The sequence below is a fragment of the Triturus cristatus genome, chromosome 3_2, assembly GCF_964204655.1.
Source record: "Triturus cristatus chromosome 3_2, aTriCri1.1, whole genome shotgun sequence".
NCBI classification, from domain to species: Eukaryota; Metazoa; Chordata; class Amphibia; order Caudata; family Salamandridae; genus Triturus; species Triturus cristatus.
Genome location: NC_140584.1, coordinates 790,262,702 through 790,287,983, shown reverse-complemented (window position 1 = coordinate 790,287,983; position 25,282 = coordinate 790,262,702). Strand labels below are relative to the sequence as shown.

The 25,282-nt window shown below is 42.7% G+C and overlaps 2 protein-coding genes across 18 annotated transcripts in view; both read right to left on the bottom strand.

The window, feature by feature from the left end:
* Window positions 1-11,193, bottom strand: part of LOC146858146 (uncharacterized) — a 289,171-nt gene extending 277,978 nt beyond the window's left edge. For 8 of the 15 annotated variants that reach the window (XM_085648904.1, XM_085648899.1, XM_085648911.1 and 5 more), the window contains exon 1: window positions 3,831-11,193. In XM_085648904.1, the coding sequence (XP_085505030.1) occupies window positions 5,595-6,686 (1,092 nt within the window). In that variant the 5' untranslated portion in view covers window positions 6,687-11,193 and the 3' untranslated portion in view covers window positions 3,831-5,594. Of the gene's footprint in view, window positions 1-3,664 lie in introns of all 15 variants that reach the window. The other 7 variants (XM_085648902.1, XM_085648900.1, XM_085648897.1 and 4 more) reach the window with 2 other exon arrangements.
* A 789-nt stretch (window positions 11,194-11,982) lies between these two features.
* The window catches only part of ZDBF2 (zinc finger DBF-type containing 2), a 154,704-nt gene continuing 141,404 nt past the window's right edge, over window positions 11,983-25,282 (bottom strand). For all 3 annotated transcript variants that reach the window (XM_085648891.1, XM_085648892.1, XM_085648893.1), the window contains one exon: window positions 11,983-15,931. In XM_085648891.1, coding sequence (XP_085505017.1) covers window positions 13,231-15,931 — 2,701 coding nt within the window. In that variant the 3' untranslated portion in view covers window positions 11,983-13,230. The remainder of the gene's footprint in view (window positions 15,932-25,282) is intronic.

The window sequence follows — 25,282 nt, the reverse complement described above, 5'->3', positions numbered from 1 at the left end:
TCTCAATAGTTTGCACTAGCATGTAAACATGGTTGTTTAGCTTCATGACGATGGGTTTAAGGTCAGTGACGCACTACTACAACTGATGTTTCAACTGCAGCTCAGCGGTACACACACCAAACCGCATGTTACTCAAACCCACACTATGGATAATCCAACTCAAAGTGCAAGAAATCAACATGGCAGTGCTCCAAAGGCAGAGTATGGTAAACACGTGCTATACAAATCTTATCATATAACATTAGATAACAATTGTTGCAGCAGACATACTGGGCAAACACCAGACACTGCCTTCTTGCTTCCTAAAACAGCGTTGTGTGCAGAACAGATTTTATTAAGAAAAAAAAAAAAAAAAACTTTGCTCAAAATCTAGCCTTGCTAGCAGAAGCAGCCACACAACTGAGCAGACAAAAGCGCTGCACAGCACAGGGGTTTATGCAGTGGCATAGCTGGGGGGGATCCTGCAGCACAGGTTTTTGGGGTGGTGGCCCCCCCTCGCTCTTACCTGCTGTCTCGGGCAGCAATTGCAAGCAAACTCTCCCCCCTCGCTCTTCACTGCGGCCGCCGTGGGGCGGCAAACACAGGGACCGCCACGGGTGGCTAGATGACAAGCTACACCACAGGATTTATGACTCCAAACACCAAAAACAAAGGTTTTGCAGGGAAAATGCAGTTTCGCCCCACACCAGATCTCCCACCTCCATTGGGTGTCCAGGTTCATTATGTTTTACATCTTTAGGCGGAAAGGAACCACCATGTCATTGCTTCCAGGTTATCTCATTAGTGGTATGATAGTTTTCGTATTAATCTATTCACTTTAATTCGATCTATAGTCTTGGGTTAACACAAGTAAAGCATTTTAAAAGAAATTTCAAATGAAATCTGATGATAAAAATATAATATTTAGGGCACAAAGGGGAACAGTGTCATTTTAATTGCTATAGTTTTCTTGTTCATAAGTGGTTGCAATTATTGCTAATGGCAATGGTCACCAGATTAGTTATTTATAAATTAAGTACCAGTACACAAAATAATGCATTCAAATGCTCAAGAATAGAGCTTTATCACAGTGAGAGAGTTCTAAAACATGATTAGGGCAAGGGCTTTGAGTGGAGTGGAAAAGAGAGGCGAGTGTGTGGGTGGGTATGTGGGATCTCCAAAAGTGGCGTGGCCTATGTAGTTACAGGGTGGCTTAACCCCTTCCCTGCTCATGACGGAACCGTTCCGTCATGAGCCACAGTTGCCGTGTGCTCATGACGGAACGGTTCCGTCATGACAATCCTGTCGGCGGCCGCTCCGCCTGCGCGGCGCTGTTTCCCCGCCTGTGCGGGGCGACAACGCAAATGGGCGGAGTCATGACGGAACCGTTCCGTCATGAGCACAGCTCAACTGTGGCTCATGACGGAGCGGCTCCGTCATGAGCACAGGCCCACCGCGCTGCCCCCCTGCCCCCCCCAGCGCTGCAGCGGAATGTCCGCAGCAGCGAAGGGGTTAAACATGAAAACTACATTTCTGTGGGAACAAATTCACCATGCCTAGGAGGCCTGATGGAACTGCCATCACAAACATTTCCTTTTTGTACATATACAATATTGAAGATATTTTGTCCCACATTTCATGTAATTTTTGAGGTTCACACTGCAGTCGTGCACAGAGGTGGAATGCTAGAAATGGAGGCAGGCACAGACATTTTGGGCAGTGCTGCCTCTGCCCCTCCAGCAGCTTGCCATCAATAACACAGCGTCCCCCACACAGGTGGGGGGATGGGGCTTCCCTAGATGTCTCATTACTGCTCTTCTCAGAATCAGGTCATTAGTGTTTCAGCTAACATCACAGTGGCATTTACATAAGTGTTGTGCTTAATGGGTCTTCATCTACAGTACAACAGAAAGAAATGTGCAGTGATTAGATTACTACACATCTCTATTGTTTTGTTGATATAATGGGGCAGTGCAGCATTAATTACTGAAATGTGGGAACATAAAAGATTTCATCGCAGAAATACTGTGGCAGTGACCACTAGCAAAATGCTTAGCGATAATTACGTAAAAACAAGCAGGAATGTTATGTTATGATAATACCAATCAATGGGTAATTCCAGAGATAACACTCTACCTACCATTCTGGGTGATGGTAGTACCTAAATATGGGTATTAACACTTCATTTAGCATGGAATTCTAAAAGAGCGCGACCGAATGGTGCATATGTGGACTAAAGTTTAACTCCTGATTATGTCAGAACTCCTCAGCATCTCAGGACAGTTCACAACATCATCATGTTGAGGCAGTGTAAGGAATGAGGAAAGGTGTCTGGACTGTCACTAGAATGGATTAGTTCATTCCTCCAAAATCAAATCTAGCAACTGTGAATTGGGAGTGATTGTATCAAAATGCAGTGTGGAGTATGCGAGGGATGCTAACTTTCACCTCTGCTCTTCAACATCGAGAAACTTCCTCTGGCACAAATGCTAGATCTGTTCCTGAAGACAGATTCTGACCGTCTGGATAAAAATCTGAAGAAATCTGTTACAGTTTCCATGTGCCACAAACACTTGACAAAAGAGACTACAACTGCTTAAACTAAGCCAATACAAAATTCTTAATATTGGGAAGGGGGCATCCGGAGCACTCCTTTTCTACTGGACTGCCACCCGTGGTCCACCCCCTATATTACAAATCACAAAGATAGGGACCGGGAGCGGAAAAAGAGAGGTCCAGTATCCATGCTCCCAAGAACATGTATGCAAAACACAAAAGGGTAACTGTTCCTAGGAGCGAAGAGACAAACCGGTCTATTGGGCTGTGGGTTTAAATGGAAAAGAAAAGGGGTAGGTTTCAGGATTGATATAGCATTAATGAGGGAAATGTCCTCTATTTTGAAGAGCTGCCCTTACACACTCGTCAAGGTGTCATGCTTCATCATAGGGCGTTTTTGTTCCTTTTGGGGTTGACGCTGCAGTCCCCCCGGGCACTGCAAGAGGGCTCTTTGGCGGAGACCTTTAAAAAAAAAAAATGCCATAGTGGTGAGTGCAGGTGTGTGGGGATAGTGCACAGGTGGGTTAAAAATACCGTTCTGGTCCCCAAACGTTTTTTTTTATTCCTGAGGCCTTTAGGTATGATTAAAAGCAAAAAAAAAAAAATCAAACTTAGACATTCCACCCATGAGGAAGTCTAGTTTGGTTCTGAACATGTGAGCAGGGATAGTCCAGAAAAAATCCTTGGCGTTTCGTCAGTCCCAAATGAAGTTAAGAATTTTGCTAATGTGCAAAAAGGAAAGAAGAGGGTTGACAAAGCTCCCTGAATGGCAAGTCTAAATCAGACTTGTTTTAACGTTGCCGAAAAATTATTAATAGGTAATCACCCTAAATCAACAATCCAACCTAAAGGGGACAAAAGAAAGAAAAGAAAAAACGGGTCAACAACACTATGCCACGTGGAGAGTACAGTGGCTAAATACATGGAAAATCCAAAATAAATAAAACGTGATGCATTGGAAAGTCTGTAGTCATGTCTCACAGCTTAAGGTAATTACAGCAGTGTGTGACCAACATGAGTGATTAATATCCACAAGTGGAAAGACACAGATGTGGTCTTTAATGCAGTCAGTAGTGTTCTCTCAACGTTATGCCCGAGTATGTGAGAGAAAAGGGGTAGTCTTGCTTACCCTTAGAGATTGAAGGGAGGGCCTCAACGGAGGTAGCGGGCATACACTGGGGTAACCTATGGGGTAAAGACAGAGACTTGTCTAGCGTGGAAGTAAGGAGAAAGAGGGTGTACAGAGGATACAACACAGGGACGGGATGTCCATAGATAAAGGATATAGTACTTACAGTGACTCCCTCAGAGCGTGCAGCAGTCTCACCTACCCGCATCCGATACCGTCAGAGGAATCGTATAGGAGGCTGTGGCATGGATTTATAGAGGTGGAGACTGTGAATCGAAAACGGGAAATTGAACTGGAGTCGGATCTGACGTCGGTCAAGGGGGTGTGTCAGTAACCAACTCTGATATTTACTACGTAAATGGTGGCCATCTTGGAGTGGTGAAAAACTGATGCCAGACATGAGGATAGAGTTATTACAATGGAGAATGTAAAAATAAAAAACGGACCAAATCCAATAGAGTTACTGCTAGAATGAGACACAAAGATGTGTCTGTATACAATATGTGTAGCACAGGAAAGAGGAGAATCATGTGTATAATACATATTGTGAGGGGAATCCTATACACACGCGAGTGAGCAGGCACAAGTGAGTAGCTCAGTGCTGTACAGGGAGGTCTAAGGGGCTACGGTAGCGTTAATGATCTTAGAAGTATTTTCAGGATAATCATTGTATCTCGTTTGTGTGGGAGTTCATGGAATGGAGTGTGGGACTACTCAGCCTAATGCTGTGAACGGTGAGCTAAAGAAGTCTGGTTCAGAACAATTAACATCACGGGCAGACCGTACAAGTTAAGTTGTGCATTCTGACAAAGGAATGTCATCGCTGAAACCATGGATGTGCAGTTTAAGTCAAAACACCCACTGCAATTCTTGTGCAAAAAGGGAGCTGGAATTTCATTTGTTGTCTGCTTCAATGATGTTCCATCTCAGGCTATCTGCCGTGTGATTGCACTCAAGGAAGTGGGAGCACATCGTGGTGTTTATTTTTTCACAGCGTTTTGTGCTGCGATGTTCTTTAATGTGTATTTTCCCTATTCTTGTGGTCATACCTACGTATCATAAACCGCAGGGGCATGTGATGAGGTAAACACAATTCTTGTATTACAATTGGTATGACGTCTCTGCTCCCACGGCTTTTGTAGCCCGATGTCAACAGTCTTGGTTGCTTTAGTTAGCGGACAGATAGTGGAAGTACCACATGGGTAATGTCCCTTGACATGAGGGAGACCCCATACGGTGGTCTCGGTCTACTGTGGCATGTATGTACATGCAGATCTCTCAGATTGTTTGTGCGCTTGTATGCAAAAAGTGTGTGGGGGGGTTCCACCTCAAAGGACCCGGTGTTCAAGATGGCCCAGTGTTTCTTAATGATCTTTTGTATTCTATTGGACGCAGGTGTGAAAGTAGTCACACATTAGCTTATCCGTAGGTGGTCTGTCTGTTTTCTAAAAGGCTGTCTCTGTGGTTATCCTTTGCTCTCTTGTATGCTTGTTTTATGACTGAGGATAGTGGCGGTCCAAAACGTTGGATCGGAGGGTAGAGGCCTGCAATTCATATTCTTTAACTGTGTTACAATTCCTCCAGAGAAGCAGGAATCGGCCAACTTGTAGGTTATCAGGTAGAGTTTTCGGATGGTGGCTCTTGTAAAGTAGCAGGCTGTTCCAATCAGTGGGTCTATTATAGTTAGTAGTGAGAAACCTTCCTCCTTCTCTTGAGATTAATAAATCAAGAAAGGGTATAGATTGCTCAGAGATGGTACTGGAAAATTTCAAAAAGCGGTTAAGTGTGTTCATCCAGTTGCAGAAATCCGTGCAGGTGTCATGTTCCCCATGCCAGAAGAGGAGGATGTCATCTATATGTCAACACCAGGTAAGGATATTCTCACGATACAGATTGTCATTGCTGAGGATATGGTTATTCTCGATTTGACTTATACAGGCCTGCCAAGCTGGGTGCGAAGGTACTCCCCATAGACGTGCCCTGCACTGGATTGTAAATTTGTTCTTTTGAATTCGAAGAAATTCTTCTTAAGAGCCAAGGATGCGCATTCAATGAAGAAGTTAGTCAGTGTCTTAGATGTCCATGGGACCTCTGTGGTCAAGATGCTTTCCAGAACTTCCAGAGTGGCATCTTGGGGGATGTTGGTATATAAGGCTTCGACGTCCAAGGTCACTAGGAGATAGATGCCATCCTGCTCCGTACAGTTCTGCATAAGGGTCAGTACTTCTGTGTTATCCTTCAAGTAGGTTGGAGTCTTCATTACAATCGGTCTCAGGAAATAATCACAGAATTTGCAGAGAGGCTCGAGGAGCGAGTCGATGCCAGAGAGTATAGGTTGGCCTGGTGGCGGTGTAACACCCTTATGGATCTTGGGGAGGGTGCAGAAGTAGGGAACTTTAGGTTGATTATTGTACAGGAAACTGGCCTCATTCTTGGTGATCCAGCCTTCAGTTTCAGTCTCAGAGATGAGTATTTTGATTTTGATGGATAACTGCTCCGTGGGATCAATATCAATAGGACAATAGTAACAGGTGTCCGAGAGTTGGCGCAGGCATTCGCTGTAATAGGTGGTCAGGTCCTGGAGGACAATGGCACCGCCTTTGTCTGCCAGTTTTATGACAATTGTCAGATCATCTGCAATCCCTTTTATCAGTTCCTTTTCATAGTTGGATAGATTATTAAAAGGTGGGCATATCTCCTCTTCCTTCAAAGCTGCTTTTTCAAAGGTAAGCATTTCGCTGGGCATGGTGGACGATGGTGGAGAAAATCTGGACCGGTTGCGTAATCCCGTGTCCTCCCTAAGGGAAAGAGGTTTATCCAGGAAGAAGGCACTTAGTCTAATTTTCTGAAAAAATTGTTGTAATTCACGGATGAGGCGAAAGGGATCCTCCTTGGTACCCCTGGTTCCTGCCCATGTACATTCTTCTTCTGCCCCTTCCGCTGTTGAAAAGAGGGGGGGTTTGGAAATTGTTGTTGATGAACCTGTTGCATAGGGTGCCACATTGGAGGTGGTCCTATCCATGGGCCAGGATACAAGTTGGCCTGGTATGGCTGTGTGGGGAAGTTGGAAAAGAGACGTGGTGGAGGATGTGTGTTGCCTCTCTTTCTGTTAAAGCTACCCCTGCTATCATTACTACTAAGCAAACCAGATTTTCTTGAAAAGGTTGCAGATACTTCATCAGATAGAGTATTGCTTGCAGGTGCCTGGAAATCTTTCTTAGTGTACGGGTACACTTTTTCCCTAACAAAACGTTTTACATCCTTTTAGAGTTTGTTGATCTTCTGTTGTGTGAGATAATCCTTCTGCTCGTCAATTTCTTCATTGATTTCAGCTAGACAGGTTTTGAACTCGGCAATACGAATGGCCATTTTAAGAGTATTCTCAGCCACAGTAATCTAGATAAGGAGGGCGTCGCTGTATTAATAATAAGTACTAGCCAGTCCTGTGTACATTTCCAGGCAATTTTGGACCACTCCTGCCGGAATGTGATATCTTCCAAAAAAAATCCTGGGTGTGAGGGTAACTAATAGACTATTAGGAGCAATGTTGGCCCTGAGATATAATGGAGCCATGAAGGGCTGTTTTGACCTGTTTCCTTAGTGCAGCCAGGGTTTCCAATCCTCAGTTTTGCTGCCAGAGGCTGAGTTGCCTTCAATAGTCAGTAGTGAAGGTGTCCTAAGGATCTCAGCTACAGTATGGTCATCGAAATGGAGACCGAGATTGTCCACCATGTTGAAATGCGGGAAAAAGAAAGAGCATAGATACAAGACTCAGTATAGTGAAAGACCGTGACCTGTAAAGTGCAGTCAGGGGCGGTATGGGTAAACAAGGGTTACGTATTGAGGTTCAGGGTACGCGAGACAGAAATTGAAAAAGAAAGATAGAGATACTGTGTCCCACGGCTATCCGCCATACTAAATAAACAAATCACAAAGATAGGGACCGGGAGCGGAAAAAGAGAGGTCCAGTACCCATGCGTCCAAGAACATATATGCAAAACACAAAAGGGTAACTGTTCCTAGGGGAGAAGAGACAAACCGGCCTTTTGGGCTGCGGGTTTAAAGGAAAAGAAAAGGGGTAGGCTTCAGGATTGATATAGCATTAATGAGGGAAATGCCCTCTATTTTGAAGAGTTGCCCTTACACACCCGTAAAGGTGTCATGCTTCATCATACAGTGTTTTTGCTCCTTGTGGGGTTGGCACTGAAGTCCCCCTCGGGACCTGCGGAGGGCTCTTTGTTTTAACAGTTTTACCAGCTAAACTAGTCAAAGGACACCCAAGTGGAAAAGGATTCCCCACTTTCCATTCAACACCAGCCCATTCAATAGTGCCAAGAGTTAAAGTTGATGGAGCACTCTTATTTGTGTTACTTTGTTATATTTGGAGGAAGTGCTAGCCTTTGATTACAGTCAGAAATTGCGGGTGACTAGTGCCCCGATTGCAGCTAAGAAATACCATTTAAGAGAATCTAAATCTGTAGTAATAGGTTGGGTATATAAGTAGATAGTAGGAAAATACTACTGTCCAGCAATCAGACATTTTATTTTAAACCTGTGAATTTGATAAGTAAGCAATTTGACACCAGCTCAATGAATTGGTGGACAGATAAATGAGAACATTCCTCCGTCCCTTCTTTGTTTTTTTATCATCATTTGTTGTGATGTGTGAAATACTAAATTAGCCTATATCTTGTACAATCCCTATTTATAACTACACAGATTTTAGATGAATACACTAGGCCTACTCATAAATATTTTTGTTATTAATGACATGTGATGATGGAAAAACATGGCATGCAACATTTGCAGAAGGAATAATTTGACGGGCACTGGGGCGCACGCTCACTCTGTGGCACTTAAGAGGACACGTGAAATTAACACAATGTTGGTAAAGTTGTCTTTATGCTATTGTTGCTCTGCATATTAGATGGAATTTATACAATAAAATTCATATATACACAACACTGTACTTTCATTGGGAAAAGTTGCTTCACTGGTCCACATGTTAAGTTTAACTCATTAGAAGCGGATTCTCGCTCCCAACTTGAATGGCCACTAGGTTTTGGCTAAATCAAGACAATGGATGGAAGCATGAGATCAGCCATGCACCTCCCTCCCAAAGTACCCTCCTGCTTTCATTCTCCTCCCAGGCTCTGCTGCAGTTTCCGTGACATAGCTAACATTTTACTAAACTGGTAGCCACGGAGGAGCTGGGCAATGCTGCTTAACAGTGGAAATGGCAGAAAGTCTATTGCTAGAAGTTTCAGAACAGCAGTTCAGTAGGTTGTCTACACTTTCACTGTCCCTCCCAATTCCTACTGGGGATAAGTGAGAACTATCAGAGAGTAATGGTTGAGGGAGACAACAGAGGCTCACACTGGGCTTCAAGAAATCTCATTGTCGATGATATCTATTCCAAATGAGCATCAGATGAAGACAGAAATGCATACCAGTTGCATGAGGAGCTATACCATGTTTATAGCATTTATATTTTTATGAAAGTTCTATCACCTGTGAGGGGTAATCTCAGATCTTGTAATAGTAAGAGCTACAATACAGAAAGATAGCACCAATCACTGCATAAAGTGTACTGAAGTGCGTGCTCAGGCCACTTGCATGACAGAGCCATACATTATACTCAAACCTGGAATCCAGTCAGCCAGTGTAAATTCCACCAGCCAACCAATGCTCTAAAGATACAAGCATGCGAGCAGACACTTGGGAGTACAGGAGTGGAACCACTTATCTCCCTAAAAGAAGGAGACCTTCAACATCCTGAAGGAAGACGTTCTTGGGATCTCGAGCAAGAGTAGCGGTAGGGTGGCTAGGGGTAGCTCCAAAATCTATCGAACACAGACATTCAACCAGAGAAATGTGTTTACCTAAACTACGTTCTCTTGGACTACTGAATGGAACCAGAGGAAGAGCCATTGCCTGTCTGAGGCTTTGAGGATATAAGATGCTTTGGCCTTTAAACACTAAAAAACATCAACAAAAAAAGTCTTCATCGGCAGAAGTAGGACTGCTGTCTTCACGGTACTGCTTTGTTGCTTTGGTCAGAACGATATCTGCATTTTACTGCTGAAGGACAACCACAGACCAGTTCTTCAAGTAAATTAGAAGGCTGAGCACTTACTCCTCAGTCTCTGGTTTAAGATATGAAGACTTTAGCCACATATTCTGTTAAGGCTAGAATTTATATTCTGATAGATGGTATTAATAGTCCTTGGACATTAGGAGTTTTTGCTATTTCTGAACCCAGATTAAGCAAACACTTAGGTTCCTCTGGGGCAAAGTATTAGTTCCGGAGCAAGAATGTGTATGGATGGAATTTGTGCCACAGGGGTAGCCAATAGCTATCCCCGACAGTGCTGCCCTGCCTGAAAAAAGAGACTATTGGACTGATACATATTTTTAACAGGATTTTAGAAATGTTGACTTTTTGTTTATGTATGGGCTCAAAACGTCCCATGAGGTATGCCGCCATGACCACAACAGAGCGAAATGGGGGGAGTTCTCAGAATCAAAGATGGGACCAATATGAGCGCATGACATTTTTGTCCAAGGACTGGCGTAAAGCCAGTTAGTAAAATAACTTCCTGTAGATTTTCTGCTCAATTAGTTGGGGCTTGATGGTCAGACCAGACCAAATGCTGCCACCAGAGCATGTATGACCTAATTGTCTGACAGGTAAGCAGGATATCAATGGACACCACCTCAAGGGCACTGTCCAGTACTGACTAGCAGCATGTGGTTGGATGCACGTCCTCATGGGCGCTGTTGCTGTCACCAGGGTTGGAGTCTGGGTCAGTTTTGAAGCCCCTAACGGAGGCCTCTTGCACGGCAAAGGCCTGTGGGCTGAATTTGCATGAGTCAGCTCTGCATGGCAAAGAGAGTGGATCTGTGCCTGGGGTTCATCTTTGCGTGCTGAAGCTGCACAGGCTGCAACAGGTGCTGAGGAGGAAGGACTGGAGCAGCCCCTCCTAGCTTTCAGTTTTGCACTCAGATGGTCCTGAAAAGAGAAATCTAACTTCTATAGGAGGTGAGAATAATAAGAGGGAATCTTGAAACAAGACATTACAAAACATAGATCGCAGTAGTGCAAGTCATTATCTTGGTCTGAGTGGATATTGGATTTAGGTATTTGGTCTGTTAGTAATGGTGAAGAAATAACTTTATAAGCTGATAATGCTAGGTCCAGGGGGAATCATATGAGCCTTAGCCTCACAGTGAGCCCTCCCTTTGAATTTTGTGAGAAGAACACGAGGAAAGCTTTTGATAAGAATATGTACAGAGGCTGACTGCTTTCTAGCTCTAAAAAATGCTTCCTGAATAACACTGTAAATGTTTTGTCTGTAACTTAATTAACTATGGGATCAAATGCATGTATGACCTGAGTGCAGTGTTGTAGGGGGTTGGTTAGGAGCTTATTAACCCCTTCGCTGCGGCTCGAATTCCGCCGCAGCGCTGGGGGTGGTGAGCGCGGCGCCGCCATGCTCATGACGGAACCACGCCGTCATGAGTCACGGGCGAGCTGTGCTCATGACGGCGTGGTTCCGTCACGACTCCGTCCACACTCTATTTTGCCCGCACAGGCGGGGAATTAGTGCCACGTGGGAGGAGCGGCCGCCAACGGCCGCAGCATGACGGAACCACGCCGTCATGAGCACACGCCGCCCGTGGCTCATGGCGGCGTGGTTCCGTCATGAGCACGCAAGGGGTTAACCCCAGCATTAATCAATACACTATCTCGTGAAAAGGTTTTATATCGAACCTGGTCAAATGCTGGTTAACATTTGGTGAAAGTCTTCGAGCACAAGGTGGTTGGAATTTATAACCCTGTCCCAATACTGGAGAATGAGAATCTAGAACATTGTATTGGGAGAACAGACTGTCCAATCTAGTCTGGCATCCCACCTGCATGGCCTTCAGTAAGGTTTTGTATACTGTAGGCACACTTTCAGTGAGTCCACATTTGTGACCACACACATATGGATACAAGGTTTATCTAAAACAGGAACCTCTCTGCCACTTGTCAATTAAGTGAACAGAATCTTCTGGAACTAGACATACTTTTGCAACTGCTGCACGCAGTTCATTAGGTAACTTTCAGGTACACCTCTTAAGAACAACCAAGAGGCTTTTTAAAACAAATATGCAGGACCCTGTTAGGGTTAGTGATTGGAGCCACATCTTGCATATCACGCCACCCATGAAGCCAAGTGAGCGTGGCACGTCAGCACACTATATTTTTTTTTTTAAGATTAAAAAAAAAACTTAGGAAGATAAAAACTCTAAAATGAAAAACTGAAAAAACATATGCGCAAGCTGAATTTAATCTAAGGTAAAACATAGGCAGACTCTGACAAACTCTAAAATCAAACGTGAAGTATGTTCTATTGCCAATATAAGTGTAATGGATGATAAAGCACGCTGAGATGTTAAAAGAGGGGTAGGTAGAGTTAGAATACCTCTATGGAGCCTATGCATACACTTTCTGGCAAATAGAGGCAGTATTCACCAACGCCTGAAACCTGGACAAAGGAGTACTTTAGGTACAAGGTTCACTGACAAATCCTTACCTGAAATATAATGAAACAAACACTGCAGACGCTTTCCTGCCTCAGAATAATTATCTGTAGCACCAAACAAATGCATTGGTGTTAAGTTTTTAACATGTGTGGTCTGTCCAATTTTAGTACCCAAATGAGTTTATCATTATTAGCTAGGATCAAATAAATTCTAAATCTAAATACATAAAGCAATGCTATGCCTTACTTGTCCTATTGTTGGTGAACCCAATTTATGGCCAATATTGGAGGGTAATTCTTTCTATAAAATAGATTCTGTCCTGACCAATGAGTCCAACACTTCTGACGTCAATGTGGCACAAAGGCAAGAGATGAAATTCAGTGCCAGATACCAGACTCTGAAAAACACTACGTGGTAGAGCAAACAATGATAGATTACCAGGAGAATAACAGGTTAAACGCCAAATAAGACACAATTGTTAGCCCAACAACGCATCTCAACCAATAATAAATTTATAACCAACGCTACTGCATTTTATAATGACTGGATTGGCCTTGCATTAGTATTTTATATAAAGGAGACTAAAAGAGATGGAAAAAGAGGGGGGGTGGGGAGGGTTAGTAAATTGTCATGCACATGTGCCTAAAATAAGCTGCCATTTTACAAATAAGTAGATAAAGTTAGCACCAAAGTATTAAGCACAACATATGCTGTGGTGGTGAGCAAAGTGTATTGTGTTTGCAAAGTGTATCAAAGTCAAGAAAACTCGGTCCTCTGGTGTTTGGTTTACAAAAATATAGAACATTTGGCCCAAAACGTTCAATTCTAACTAGTATAATATTTCTGCAAAATATATTATATTAGGATTGTTTTTGTGCAAATTAAAGCATGCCCATTATCCTGCAATGAGCACAGGCCGCACCGCCCCAACAAGCTTACTTCTCCCATTCAAAATCTCAGTTAATTTAACTAAATTTCATGGTTTTCAGTCAACAGTTTCTGTCACCTGCTTCAGGGGGTCAGTGGGCTAGTGTCTATTTTCTAGTAGTTCTTCTGGTAGTCCTCAGCGCTTGCTGTTGCACCTTGGAAGAAACCATTGCTGATTTCTGAGGTGCAGACTTTGAGGCCACTGTCCTCCTTTCCAAGATGGTAGAGTTGACAGAAGATCTTAAAGTCATTTTCCTGAGACTCACTGCTCTCTGTGATGTATTCACAATTGACCCTGCTTGATTAGGCTTCCTTTCAATAGATTTATGCTTAGTTAGTCTATGTTGTATAGTTTGAACAGAGGTCCTTGGAGTGAAGGAAGACTGTTTCTTTTTTGCCCTTTTCTTCGATTGCGTTTTCAGTCTGGGGGAAATCTCACCCATGCCATTTTTCAAAGACTTTGGTCCTGAAATAATTTTGAACATGCAGGTTTCTACTTTGTTCCCACTCTGGTCTACCATGGGATTTTTTTTCTCAAGCAGATGGCACTTGACCGAAGTTTCTGAGCACTTTGCAGTTCTGCTTTCCAATGTCAATAACTGACGAGAGCCCTCCAATGTAGTCGATCTGGCATTCAGTGGGGAAAGAACAGGATTTCTGCAAGGTTTCAACGTATTTTCTGATGACTCTGTATAATTAGATGGCCCATCCGCTTTAACACCTAGATTCACATCCTTTTCGTCACAGTACACCATTGTAGATGAACCGTGGAAAGACTTTTTGGATGAAATGCCTTCTGTCCGTACATCATCCAGTTTTGCCATATTAACATCAAGGCTGAGACTTCTGAAGAGCTGCCGGACACAAGGGTGTCTCTTAGTTCTTCCTCTTAATGAGCTGCTGGGCTGCATTCTTAGGATCCGATTGGTGAGAGGGTCATAGTACTTTAAAGGACACTGTTTGTATTTGTACGTTACAGAGATTTTGCTATCAGCAGAGTAGTGGCTTCTTGATGATCGAGTAATAACAGCTGGTTTTCCCCTACAAGGGTTTATATCTGGATGACAAAGGACATAGACCATATTTTTGGGTTGCACAGGACTCAATATTTTGGTGTATGACTCAGGAAGTTTAAGGGCACAGAGCCTAGTTTTCATGTCTGGAGTCTTTTCATTAGCCTGCCAATCAAAAACTGTTTGTCTGTCTGACAACACAGAGCCCTGGCGTACGACTCTTCGTTTGACCACAGGGTAGTTAACCAAACTAGTTTGGGTCCCATGACTGACCTTGACAGTTTGGCATCTTGATGCAAGACGCCAGGTCCTTTTAGCCCGGATCCTAACGGTGGACGGCTTGCATAGTGTATCTGAGGTAACAGAAGGGTGCAAAGAACCGGGAGCTTCACTCACATCATCACTGACTGTTGGCAGTGCTTTAGCTGATGCAGTGTCAGGGAAACTACTTGTAACAAGCGCACTTCCTTCCAATCTTGGTTTCTTGATTCTGCAATTGTTCTTTTCCCGACCACCAGTCATAGAATCGCTGTCAAAGTGACAATGGAAGCGACCCTCTCTGAAGTCTCGGACTAGAGCTTCAATTTTCAGATCATCCTCATACATTACCTGTGACCAAGTTTTACCAACAAAGGAAGGAGGCACATGTGGCAGGGCTGGAAGAACAGTTTCATCACCGTGTGCATATTTGTTCGGTTTCATTTCTATAGCTTCCTCTGCTCGACATGCATTAAGAACAGAACTGAGGTGGGATTTGTAGTTCTCATCCTCCAGAGTCACGTGGGCCTCTTTGAGAAAATCTAGGTCTTTTATATCAATCCTGGCTTGATTAACCCTTGACTCAATTGGTGTTTCAACTCTGAAACTCATGTCAGAACCCTCTGTATATCCATCATCTAGAAGTGGCTTGAGCTGGATAGGAGAATGTGCCTCCTCCTCTTGAAAAGAGGATGTTGCAGGAAGGATTCCATAGCAGTGTTTCAAAATAACTTCTTCAATGGTTGCATCAACTGATGCTCCATGATTACTGGTCAACTCAATGTCTTTACTTTTGCTTTGGCCAACTTTCCATTCAAAGCCAGATGATTCAAGGCTGGTGATGGCAGTAGCAGGAATATCCCTGAGATGAACATCAGAAAGTTCCCCCTGAGATTTTAAAGTAGCATGCTTCCAAACTGATAAACCTGAGGTCAAATTTAAAAAGCTGCCTTGGATCCTGCTAGATGTCACATGGGAAACCGAAGGGCTCTGTAGAGCACCGCACATCTCAACGGGTTTAGGGTGGCACTTATCTGACAGTTCCACATTACCTGGAGCCAATTTGCTACTGGTAATGACACGAGACACAGTTGAACATGGATCTTTTTTTGCAGCTATTTGGCCATCAGGAGATTTTTGAGGTAAAGGGCAACAGGGAGACCCAAAGGGTAACAAGTTCTTTGCAGTAAACAAGGTCTTTTTGTTAGCAGTCCTGACACAGTCTGTGGGCATACACATTGTAATACTGCGCTGGATACACATCTCCTGCTGAGGGATTGCAGGTTTGGGCTTTAAACCCTTCTCCGGTGTTTGTGTGGAGAGCTGTGAAACAGAATTCCTGGTGAAACTGCTCTTTGTTCTACAAGGGCTGCTGGTGCCAGAGTCAGCCTCAGAATCAGAATCTATGGCAGAAATGTCTTTCTTGGTCCTTACTGTTTCCTCTTCTTTTTTTGGAAGACAACCAGCTGAAAGATCCGACAAATCCTCCCGAGGCGGAGGAAGAAACTGAGTATATGGCAGGTCATCGTGTGTTGGTCTGCAAAAAAAATAAAAAATACACTGATTGATTACAATGAAAATCACAAAAAGTGCACTAAACATTCATACATAAGAATCAGTTTTTCCACAGGCATTATAAGTAATATTTTTTTCCAATTTGCCAAAGGAAAATGTTACTCATCTTTGTTAATGCTCTTTCTGGTAGCTACTCATTTTCTAAGTGCAAGTTACTCACCAAAGAATATCTCCCAGGTGTCAGACTGCATATGGAGATTTTCGCAGCAGTGCTCCCATGCTAGGTTGTGTGGTGTGGCTCCACGTTTGCTCCATACCACCCTGGAAGTGATGGAGAGGAGCCGCATATAAGTTCCCGTCTTAAGCGCTGATGTGAGTTTCTAGTCTTTACCTTTTCCATGTCCTCAGAAGCAAAGCATGAACAATTGCTAGATACAATATGCTTAGTATTAACTTTGGAACTTTTAGGTCTTAGAGGCTTCCCCCACAGAATGGGGAGGTGGGTACAAAGTGAAGAATCTGTAGTTAGAGTATCCACCAGAAAGAGCATTATCAAATGTAAGAAACTTATTCTTCTGATGGATGCTTCTACCTGCAGACTCTCCGTCTTTTGAATATATACCAAAGCAATACTCCTGAAAGGCGGAGGGTCTGTGAGTAGCCTCAGACCAAAAAGTATTGCAGACCCGAATGGGCGAAGTGTCCTTTACCATCTAACCTGGCTGTCAAGGCAGTAGTGCTTTGTGAACGTATTCTCCAACACCCATGTTGCAGCCTGACCGATGTCAAGGACAGGAACCCCTCATGGCACGCAGTGGTCGCAGCCTTGACCCTGGTAGAATGGGATCTCATACCTTCCAGGGTCTGCTTCTTGGCTAGTGTGTAGCAGACCTCAGTGCAAAGGACTAGCCACACAGAGTCCTATTCCAAACAGCTTTCCTTTTCTTTGTTTCAGAGAACCCCACAAACAGGGGAATGTACACTTGGTGATCCTTGGTATGATCTATGTAAAAGCTTAAGATGAAGCCTCTACTCATTCCTGGGGTGAAGGACTGCAGGCTGGTGGATAAATTGACTAGGTCAAAACCAGTCTTGGGTTGAATATGTTCTGGTTCAGACAGTACCTGGCTTGGCAGTTTGGGCTGGATGTTCCTACAGGAACAGAACGAAGACTGATTTGCATTAGGTAGGGTCTAATTTGAAGTGACATGGTGAGCAAAAAAACTAGGAATTGGAATGCTACCGTGAGCGATTACCTGTGATTACTCTATTAGCATGCATTCTTCCCATCACCTTTTATGTGTTTTTAAGTATCACTCTAAGAGGCCAAGAGTATGCCCAGACACGAGTCTCCTACTCACTGTGCCACTGGAGCCAACATGTACTTGACTGAGGCCCAAACAGGCCAAACCCAGTATTAGGTTGCTGGCACTCCAAATCAGAGAAGAGCTATCTTGGCAGTTTGGGCTGAACAGTTCTTATTGGAGCAGGACCAAGGCAGATTTGCATATGTCTGCGTCTAACCCGAGGTAAAATTGAGGAAAAAACGAATGGGCTGGAATGCAACCTGAGTAATGGCAGCGGTTAGACTATTTGCAGGTAATCTTACTATCACCTTTTGAGTGTTTCATGTAATGCCAAGAATATGCCCAGACATGGGCTCTAAGCTTACTGTGCCGCTGGAACCAAGCTGCACCTGACAAACGTCCAACTAGGCCGAAACAGTTCTTGGGTTAATTGTCTTTCGGATCAGAGAGGTCTTAGCAGTTTGGGCAGGACTGCCCCTAGTAGCAGCAGGGCCAAGGCTGATTTGCAAACGGCTGGGTCTAATCTGAGATGTCACTGTGGGCAAAAGAAAACAGTGGGGTAACATGCTACCCCAAGAGATTGCCAGTGCTTAAACGTCACAGATTGTGTTAGAATAATGGATAGCCCAACATGGATAGGAGTCAAAACTTAAGGTAAGAGGACCACCCGAGTCCTCAGCACCAATCTGTCTGTGAAAAAAGTGATGTAGGGTGGCAGCACTAAAAGTGCCTGCTGTTAATGACTCAACGAGCTGATGTAATCGCAATGGGGAAGGCTTTCTTAAATAACAGGAGACACAGTGAGCAGCTATGCTTCGACTCGAAGGGCACACAGATGAGGAATGTAAAGACTAGGTGAAGGTCCCACTGTGGCATTAGAAATTATATGGGAGAAAACACTTGTCAAACCTTTCATAAATTTCAAGGACGGTTTGTCTGGTAAATGTAGAAAGGCTGAAAATGGCCGATAAATAACCTCTTACAGTGCCCACTACAAGGCCTTCCCGGGTAAAGACAAAACAAATAAAAGGACATCTGACAGCTTTACCAGTATAGAGTCTGTATGCCAAGCACCCTTCTAGGTCTTTGGTACAGTACCCAGCATAAATGGATTTTGCGGAAGAGTGCCTAGCAACGAGGATGTCACCCACCACCTTTGACAGTGGGAGCAGAGCATGGGCCTTTATGAACAGCATAAGGAGGGCAACATAAGTGTGCTGTGAAGGAGTGGGAAAGGAGAAGCAACATAAAGAGGGAGGAGGGCAGGGGCGGGTGGGAAATATCAGGAGGGGGTGGGAAAGCAACACAAGTGTTCTGTGGGGAGGGAGAAGCAACATGGGACAGTGGGAGGAGAGCGGGGGTGGGGAGACCGTACAGTGCCATCCACTCTTTTAGACTGCATGGAAAAAAGTCAACAAAAAAGGACCCGGAGCAGGGTGTGGCCAATGGAAGGACACCAGCCGCAAAAAGGAAACTATGGTAGCATCATGCTCTACGGGAGGGACAGAAGCACCGGGAAGAATGCAGGACTATGTGAGCAGCCGGCAGGAGGCATGACCAGTGAGAAGCAAGGAAACAAGGAGGACATGGAAGTTAACCGATGGTAAGTATTTGTTAGTGAGGGGTAGGCTCTCAGCCCATTTTGAAGCTTTTTTTCTCCCCCAATGGCTTTCGCTGCCTAAAAATCTCTAGAATATTTGATATCATAGTTTCACGCAATCCACAAACAATTAGATAACCACTATTGGCAAACCAGCCCTCTGCCTGCCTTATCTCCAACATTGAAGCACAACTGGTCACTAGACAAACCACTCTACTGTCCATGCTCACAATGCAATATTTTGCCCAAAACGGCTAATCTATGTTACTGGAAATAACCCTATTGCATGGAGTGGTCTTCATGTTCGCTTTTCACAGAACAGAACTATGACAACACCACATTTTGCAGGCTTGAATACGATCATAGCTGCCAGATTGTGGAAGAAAGTCAATGTCATCTCTTTCCAAGAATATACACACACATACACCCAACAGTTCCACAGTGGATTTCGGAGGCTTTTAACATAGTTAGGCTTTCCTGTTTTCAGTGTCTATTTTTGGTCATTTCTGGAGGGGGTTTTCAGTGATTTCAACACCTTGAAAACAGTGTTTCAGTGTTTACACATTTCCGTGCCAACAAAAAATAACAGAAACAGTGTTTCCCGGTGTTTATCAAATGTTTTGCTTTTATTATTGCTTGCTTTCTGCAATGATAGCCCATGGTATATAGACAGTGTATATGAGGTCTAAATACATTTTTACAAATCAAACTTATTATACTACACCATACACTACTTCTTCAGTGAGTCTTTGGTCATGCACAATCACTCTTTCCTTCTCATCTAAACTTTTATCTGTGAAAAGGCCCTCTCAACATTGGCACTTGATGGGCAACACCAAAACAACCAGTACACAATTTGCTAACTCTGGCCACCTACATAGGTTTCCATGCCAATACTCGTACACCTGAAGATTGTGATGCTCTGGGACAGGTTCTGCAACATTTGCATTCAACTGGGCACATATGACTTTAAATGCCATGGCTGGCGAAGGGACATTTCTAAGCATCACTGCAAGGCATTTCTCATGAATTGTAAAATAAAAATTCCTGAATTGTTCCTCAACATTTCTTTGCTTACCAAGTGACAATCATTCTAACATGGAACATGTTGCAGTGTCAACGTCACTAAAAGTGTCGCCCAGCCTACTCTCAAGGAGATGTTTGACATCTATACCAATTATGCTGAACACTTGGTAGATAAGTGTTTTCAGACTCTAGTTTGTTTTATTATGTCCACTACAGCAGTTATCGTTTCCTGTAAAAATGTAAGAATGCAGTAGAGTACTTTTTTCACATCACTATCAATATGCGACCAAAGACCCTCACATATCGCGCTTTTGGCATCATCACTAAGCAAAAATTCTGTAAACGGTCGCTGCATGGATAAAATAGCATTCATGGCCTCTAGGACTAAGAACCACTGGCTAAATCACACAGTTGGGATGAATCTTTCTTTGATGCCACACAAAGCACAAAATGAGAAATATTTGCCTTTTAGTTCCCGCACATAACGAAACAGTGCACCAGAAAGGACTATATATCATCCACCTACTATACACAAACGTTTCCTAACTGAGTTCACTAAATACTTCAGAAGACAACAGTTACTTTACAGGAAAAACTTGCATCTTGGGCACTTCAGCAACCACTGGAATAACTCACATATTTCTAATGCAACTGAACTGTCAAGTTGAACTGTCAAGAATGCTCACTGCACAGATCAACGATTTCATTATGGAAACAGAGGACAAATCTGGAATCTAGTAATCACAATCAGCCACAATATAGCTTGTCTTGAATCAAATGAGATAGAATGATCTGACCATCTTGTGATCCCTAGCAAAGGGAACACTAACCAACTGAGATCCTAATCCACACCACACACCCTCCTTCTCAGTAAAAGGTCCTTCCACAAAGTACTTCATATTATATTTGAAGATTTTATTAAAAGAAATGGGTGCTGCCTCTAGCATCTCACATCATGACAACAGCTCCTTCACAAGCTACCAAGTTGCTCTAAAAACAAATGCTTAAACACAAACATTATTAACAAGCAAAAACCAACACATGGTTTACAAGGAATGGAAAAGGAATGAACTCAGAATGACCGAAAGATGACACATAAAAGTGGGGGATGGTGGAGAAAAACTCGCTATCAAAATGGGTGAGGAAACACTTTAAACAGATATCACCAAAGCTAAATCTCAATTCCTAAAAGCACAACAAATAATACACTCAACAGTCCTAAGGAAGTATTTATCACTGTCAAAATTAAAATGAAACCTATGAATGATACAATTTCTCCCTCCTCAACCTCGAAACAGATGATTTCATTCACTACTTTACTTCAGATGTTTCTTTCTGCAGACACTCTGTTAACCAGAAGTCTAACAAAGGTCAGAATAGACCCAGGTATCACTCCAGAGTTGCCATTAACACAAATCTCATGTCATCCATAGTGAGTTCAACCTGATATCCTAAGCTGATCAATTTAAAGTTGTTCAAACACTACAACTCACAGCCATCATGAGATTGTGCCAGTGGGTCTCCGTAAATTCAGCTTCTGCTTCTTGAACTAACGTTGGTGTGCTCTCATCTACACAACCTTACAAAATGACATAATTCCTGCAACCATAAAAATAAAGTAGCACAAATCTCACCAATAAAAAAGAAAAAAAGAAAAAACACTCTGCAGATTGTAAAGGGATTTTCAACTTCAAACCAATCACAAACCTACCACGACTTGGCAAAATGCCCATCAGGTTTTGGCAATGGCCACATTACAGAAACCAAATACTAAAAATACCAGATGACGCACACTATCAGACAAAGGTGAAGTTTATCTCCTAGATATCCTTGATTTTGACAGCAGCCTTTGATACTACTGGCCACCAAAAGATAACCTTTATAATTGATCTTCACATGAATATCAAAGGCACTGTGCCTCAATGGTTCTCCTCATACCTCTCTCATTGAAAACACCTACTAAGAATCACCAGTGTTGGCTCTGGTACTGTTCCTATTGCCTGAGGAGCCTGCAAGGAACCATCCTAGCCCTCAACCGTTTCAATAGTTATATGGAGCCACGGACTACAAACCTCAAAAGCAATGATAACTCAATTCATCAATGTGATGATGATACTCCACTACATTTGAGAATATCATTGTAGTGTAGCAATACTTAAAGACCACTTAAAAAGAATGGATGACCCATAGCTTATTGATGCTAAACCCCCCTCCCCTCACCCAAGCGGAGTTTATTTTACTCTATAGATCAAATGACATTAGGAAACATATCAATTGTCTTTCAGATTTGAACCAATTGGTTGCAACTCATACAAGCAGAGTTGTGAATTTCTTGGAAATCTGGCTGGACAAGAAGCTAAATATTATATCTACTGTGTAACATACAGCTTGCGCTTCCAGAACCACTCTATAAACCTAAAGCCCATTCTTCAATCTTCAGACAGGCTGTTTGTGGTGTTACGTACTGACTATAGTACTGAGCTCTGATTGCGGTGTCAAAGTTCACACTTTAACAAGCAGTCATACACTCAACAACCAGACTAGTCTTTGACACAACGTAAATTACACTACACTGACTCCCCTTCGAAGCAAGAATTACATTTAAATTAGCTCCATTTGAAAACATACTGAATATATTCATGACTCATTAAAATGTATTGTGGCATAAAAGGATTGAGTACCAAGGAAAGCTATTGTTGAGAGATCAAGGATTTCTTACATCAATGGATTGCAAATCGATCCTTCTCCAGGGCAGCACCAAGTATTTAGAGTTTGTTGACAGAAGAAATAAGATGCACCAGGGGCAACATGTTTTCATTCTGATAAAAAAGAAAAAGCTAAATTCGCCTCTTTCAGCTTCACCTTAATCTCTTTACCCTCTTTTTAATACTTTCTGGACTAATTGCCTACCTATTTCCTCCACAATCCTACAATCACTTTCAGTCTGTTCTGCTTATTATCTTACTCTATATATGTATAACAACTCATTCTCTATGGACTCAAAGTAATAAACATGAGATAAAGGGCCCCCTGCCATCAATTATAAAAATATTGCAAGGCATAGAGGAGTTCTGCGACATACAGAGGAACACAGCCAAATGTTCAGTTCCTTAATAAGGTCATGAAACTCTGAGGTGAGTCTGAGGTGATTTGCAATATCCTTTTAATGTATAGTAAAGGGTATTTTCTGCCTTATAATACATGGTCAAGCCATCTCCATTCCCACAACCCACTTAAATCCATGGAATCTTGATTTTTCATATGAAAGAGAAAGTATGATTGCAGATGTAGACAATTCAAACAAAATCTATTGTGCAAATTTAAACACACCAAAAAGGAGTTAGTAATTTGATGTAAAAAGATATTAGAATCCGTTAAATACAAGTCCGGCTAAAAAAATTATGCAGATCAGAATTATTAAACATGAATAGCCCTTTTCTGCTGATCACCGTTTACTTTAACAAGGAAGAGCATATGAAGGAAAAGTTAGTTTTTGTTTTTCGTCGAGGACCTGCCTTTCACCATGGCTGTTTGATCTGCAGTAGGCATTAAGACATCAGAAAGCAACTGTTTTAACTGCCAAAAGTTGAGGAGCTATACCATTTTGTTATAATGGGTGACTAGAGATCTCACTACTCGGCTGCAATGTGGAAATCAGAGCCAAGCTTTTGTGGTAGGGGATTGCAAGCTCCAATTTATTAGAAAGTATTTAAAGCACAAGACACATATTTCCTCTTTATAGCTTATCCACCCTAATCTTAAAATGCAGTTTGATATAATACTTCATGTGCTTCAATTCTTTTGACCACAAGTATAACCTTTCTCACTAGGCTCCCAACATTTCTACCCATTATTTTAACCTTTAATTCCTTCTCACTCCAACATCCCATAATCTCCTACACTTCCCTGTCTCCCCAACTCTGACACTACCTTTCACCATCATCCTGAATAGCCTTCAACATGACCTAGTCTCCCTACCATCGTGATTTGCCATCTACGTTTTTTAAAATTCTTCATTAAAAGTTTACATTATTTCATTATCCATTTTACTCCTGGCACGTCAGTTCTTACTGCCCCAGCTTGCTTAGAATATTCTATCTGCTTCAGTTTGGTTTGTCCACTGGTATAACCTCTCTCTTTAAACCAATTAATTTCTCTTCACTATTTTACACTCCATCTCCTACTAGTCTATTTAAAACCTTTCCCTGGCTCCTAACTCAGAAGCTAGCCATCTCAGCATGCTGATCAAGCCCTTTTGTTCCCTGCCCAATTTCTAACCCGGTCTTACTCTTTTCTTAAGATCAGTGTTGCTCCTAGCACGGTCGTCTTTATAGTGTGTTTCGACCAATGCTGGATCCATATTCTTTGTTTGGCAATTATATTGTTCTGAAGCTTAAACGTTAGAACACTCTTTACTGTAAAGCGGGCGGACAGTTCCTGGTTTTGCTGTACTATTTTACAATGTAAATAAATAAACATTATGACGAACTGTGTGGGACCTTAGCAAGTCACTTCACTTCCAAGCCTCCTTCCTCTCCAAACAAAGCTCCATTCTGTCAGAGGAACCCCCATCAAACCAGGCTACTGACCTCTAACCCCACAAGGAACTCATTCAACCTAATTCAGAAAGAGACTGCTGAACTGATTATAGCTTCTAATATAGCTGGTTCACCAGGGAGTCATTTCCTGCCAAACATTCAAATCATTACTACTGCTCTGCTGCCATACTGGTGAGTGTGACCATCAACTGCTCCCACGTAACTGGTAAGTTTCCAAGTGAACTGAAAATGGCATATATTTTTCCCATTCTAAAGAAACAAGGACTTGCTCAGGCGGACCCTTCTGAATACAAGCGAATAGCTAATGGCCCCTTCTTAGGTAAACGCATTGAAAAGGCAGTCCTCAGTGAGATATCAACCTCCACTGAGCAACACAATCTACTGCCAGATACCCATAATGGATTCAAACTTGGAAGGAGGACAAAATGAGCATTGTTCATCCTTTTCAATGTGTTTGAGGCCTCAATTGACAACACTGGGCTCTGTTGCTTTACTACTAATTGACCTCCCATCAGCTAGTAGAGGGTGACCACCCTCTACTAATCCAAATACTTAATACAGAATACAGGATAAAGCCCTCAACTAGATAAAATCCTTAAATATGATCAGGCCACATAGTTTCTTGTTACCACCATTCAAGTCTTCACCCTATATCAGTTACCCTTCAACATTTACTTAGCCCCTTTTCTTGAACTGGTGAACCATACCTGGTTCAACTACACTGATGATACTCAGATCATCTTAAAACTCGAAAAACAGGTTCACAACTTTAAAACTCAGTGAATGTCTCTTGGCAGTTGAACAATACATGCTAGAAAAGTGCCCCAAACTCACTCTTCAAAATCAGAAAAACTTGCATGTGCACTGTAGACGCTTACCAC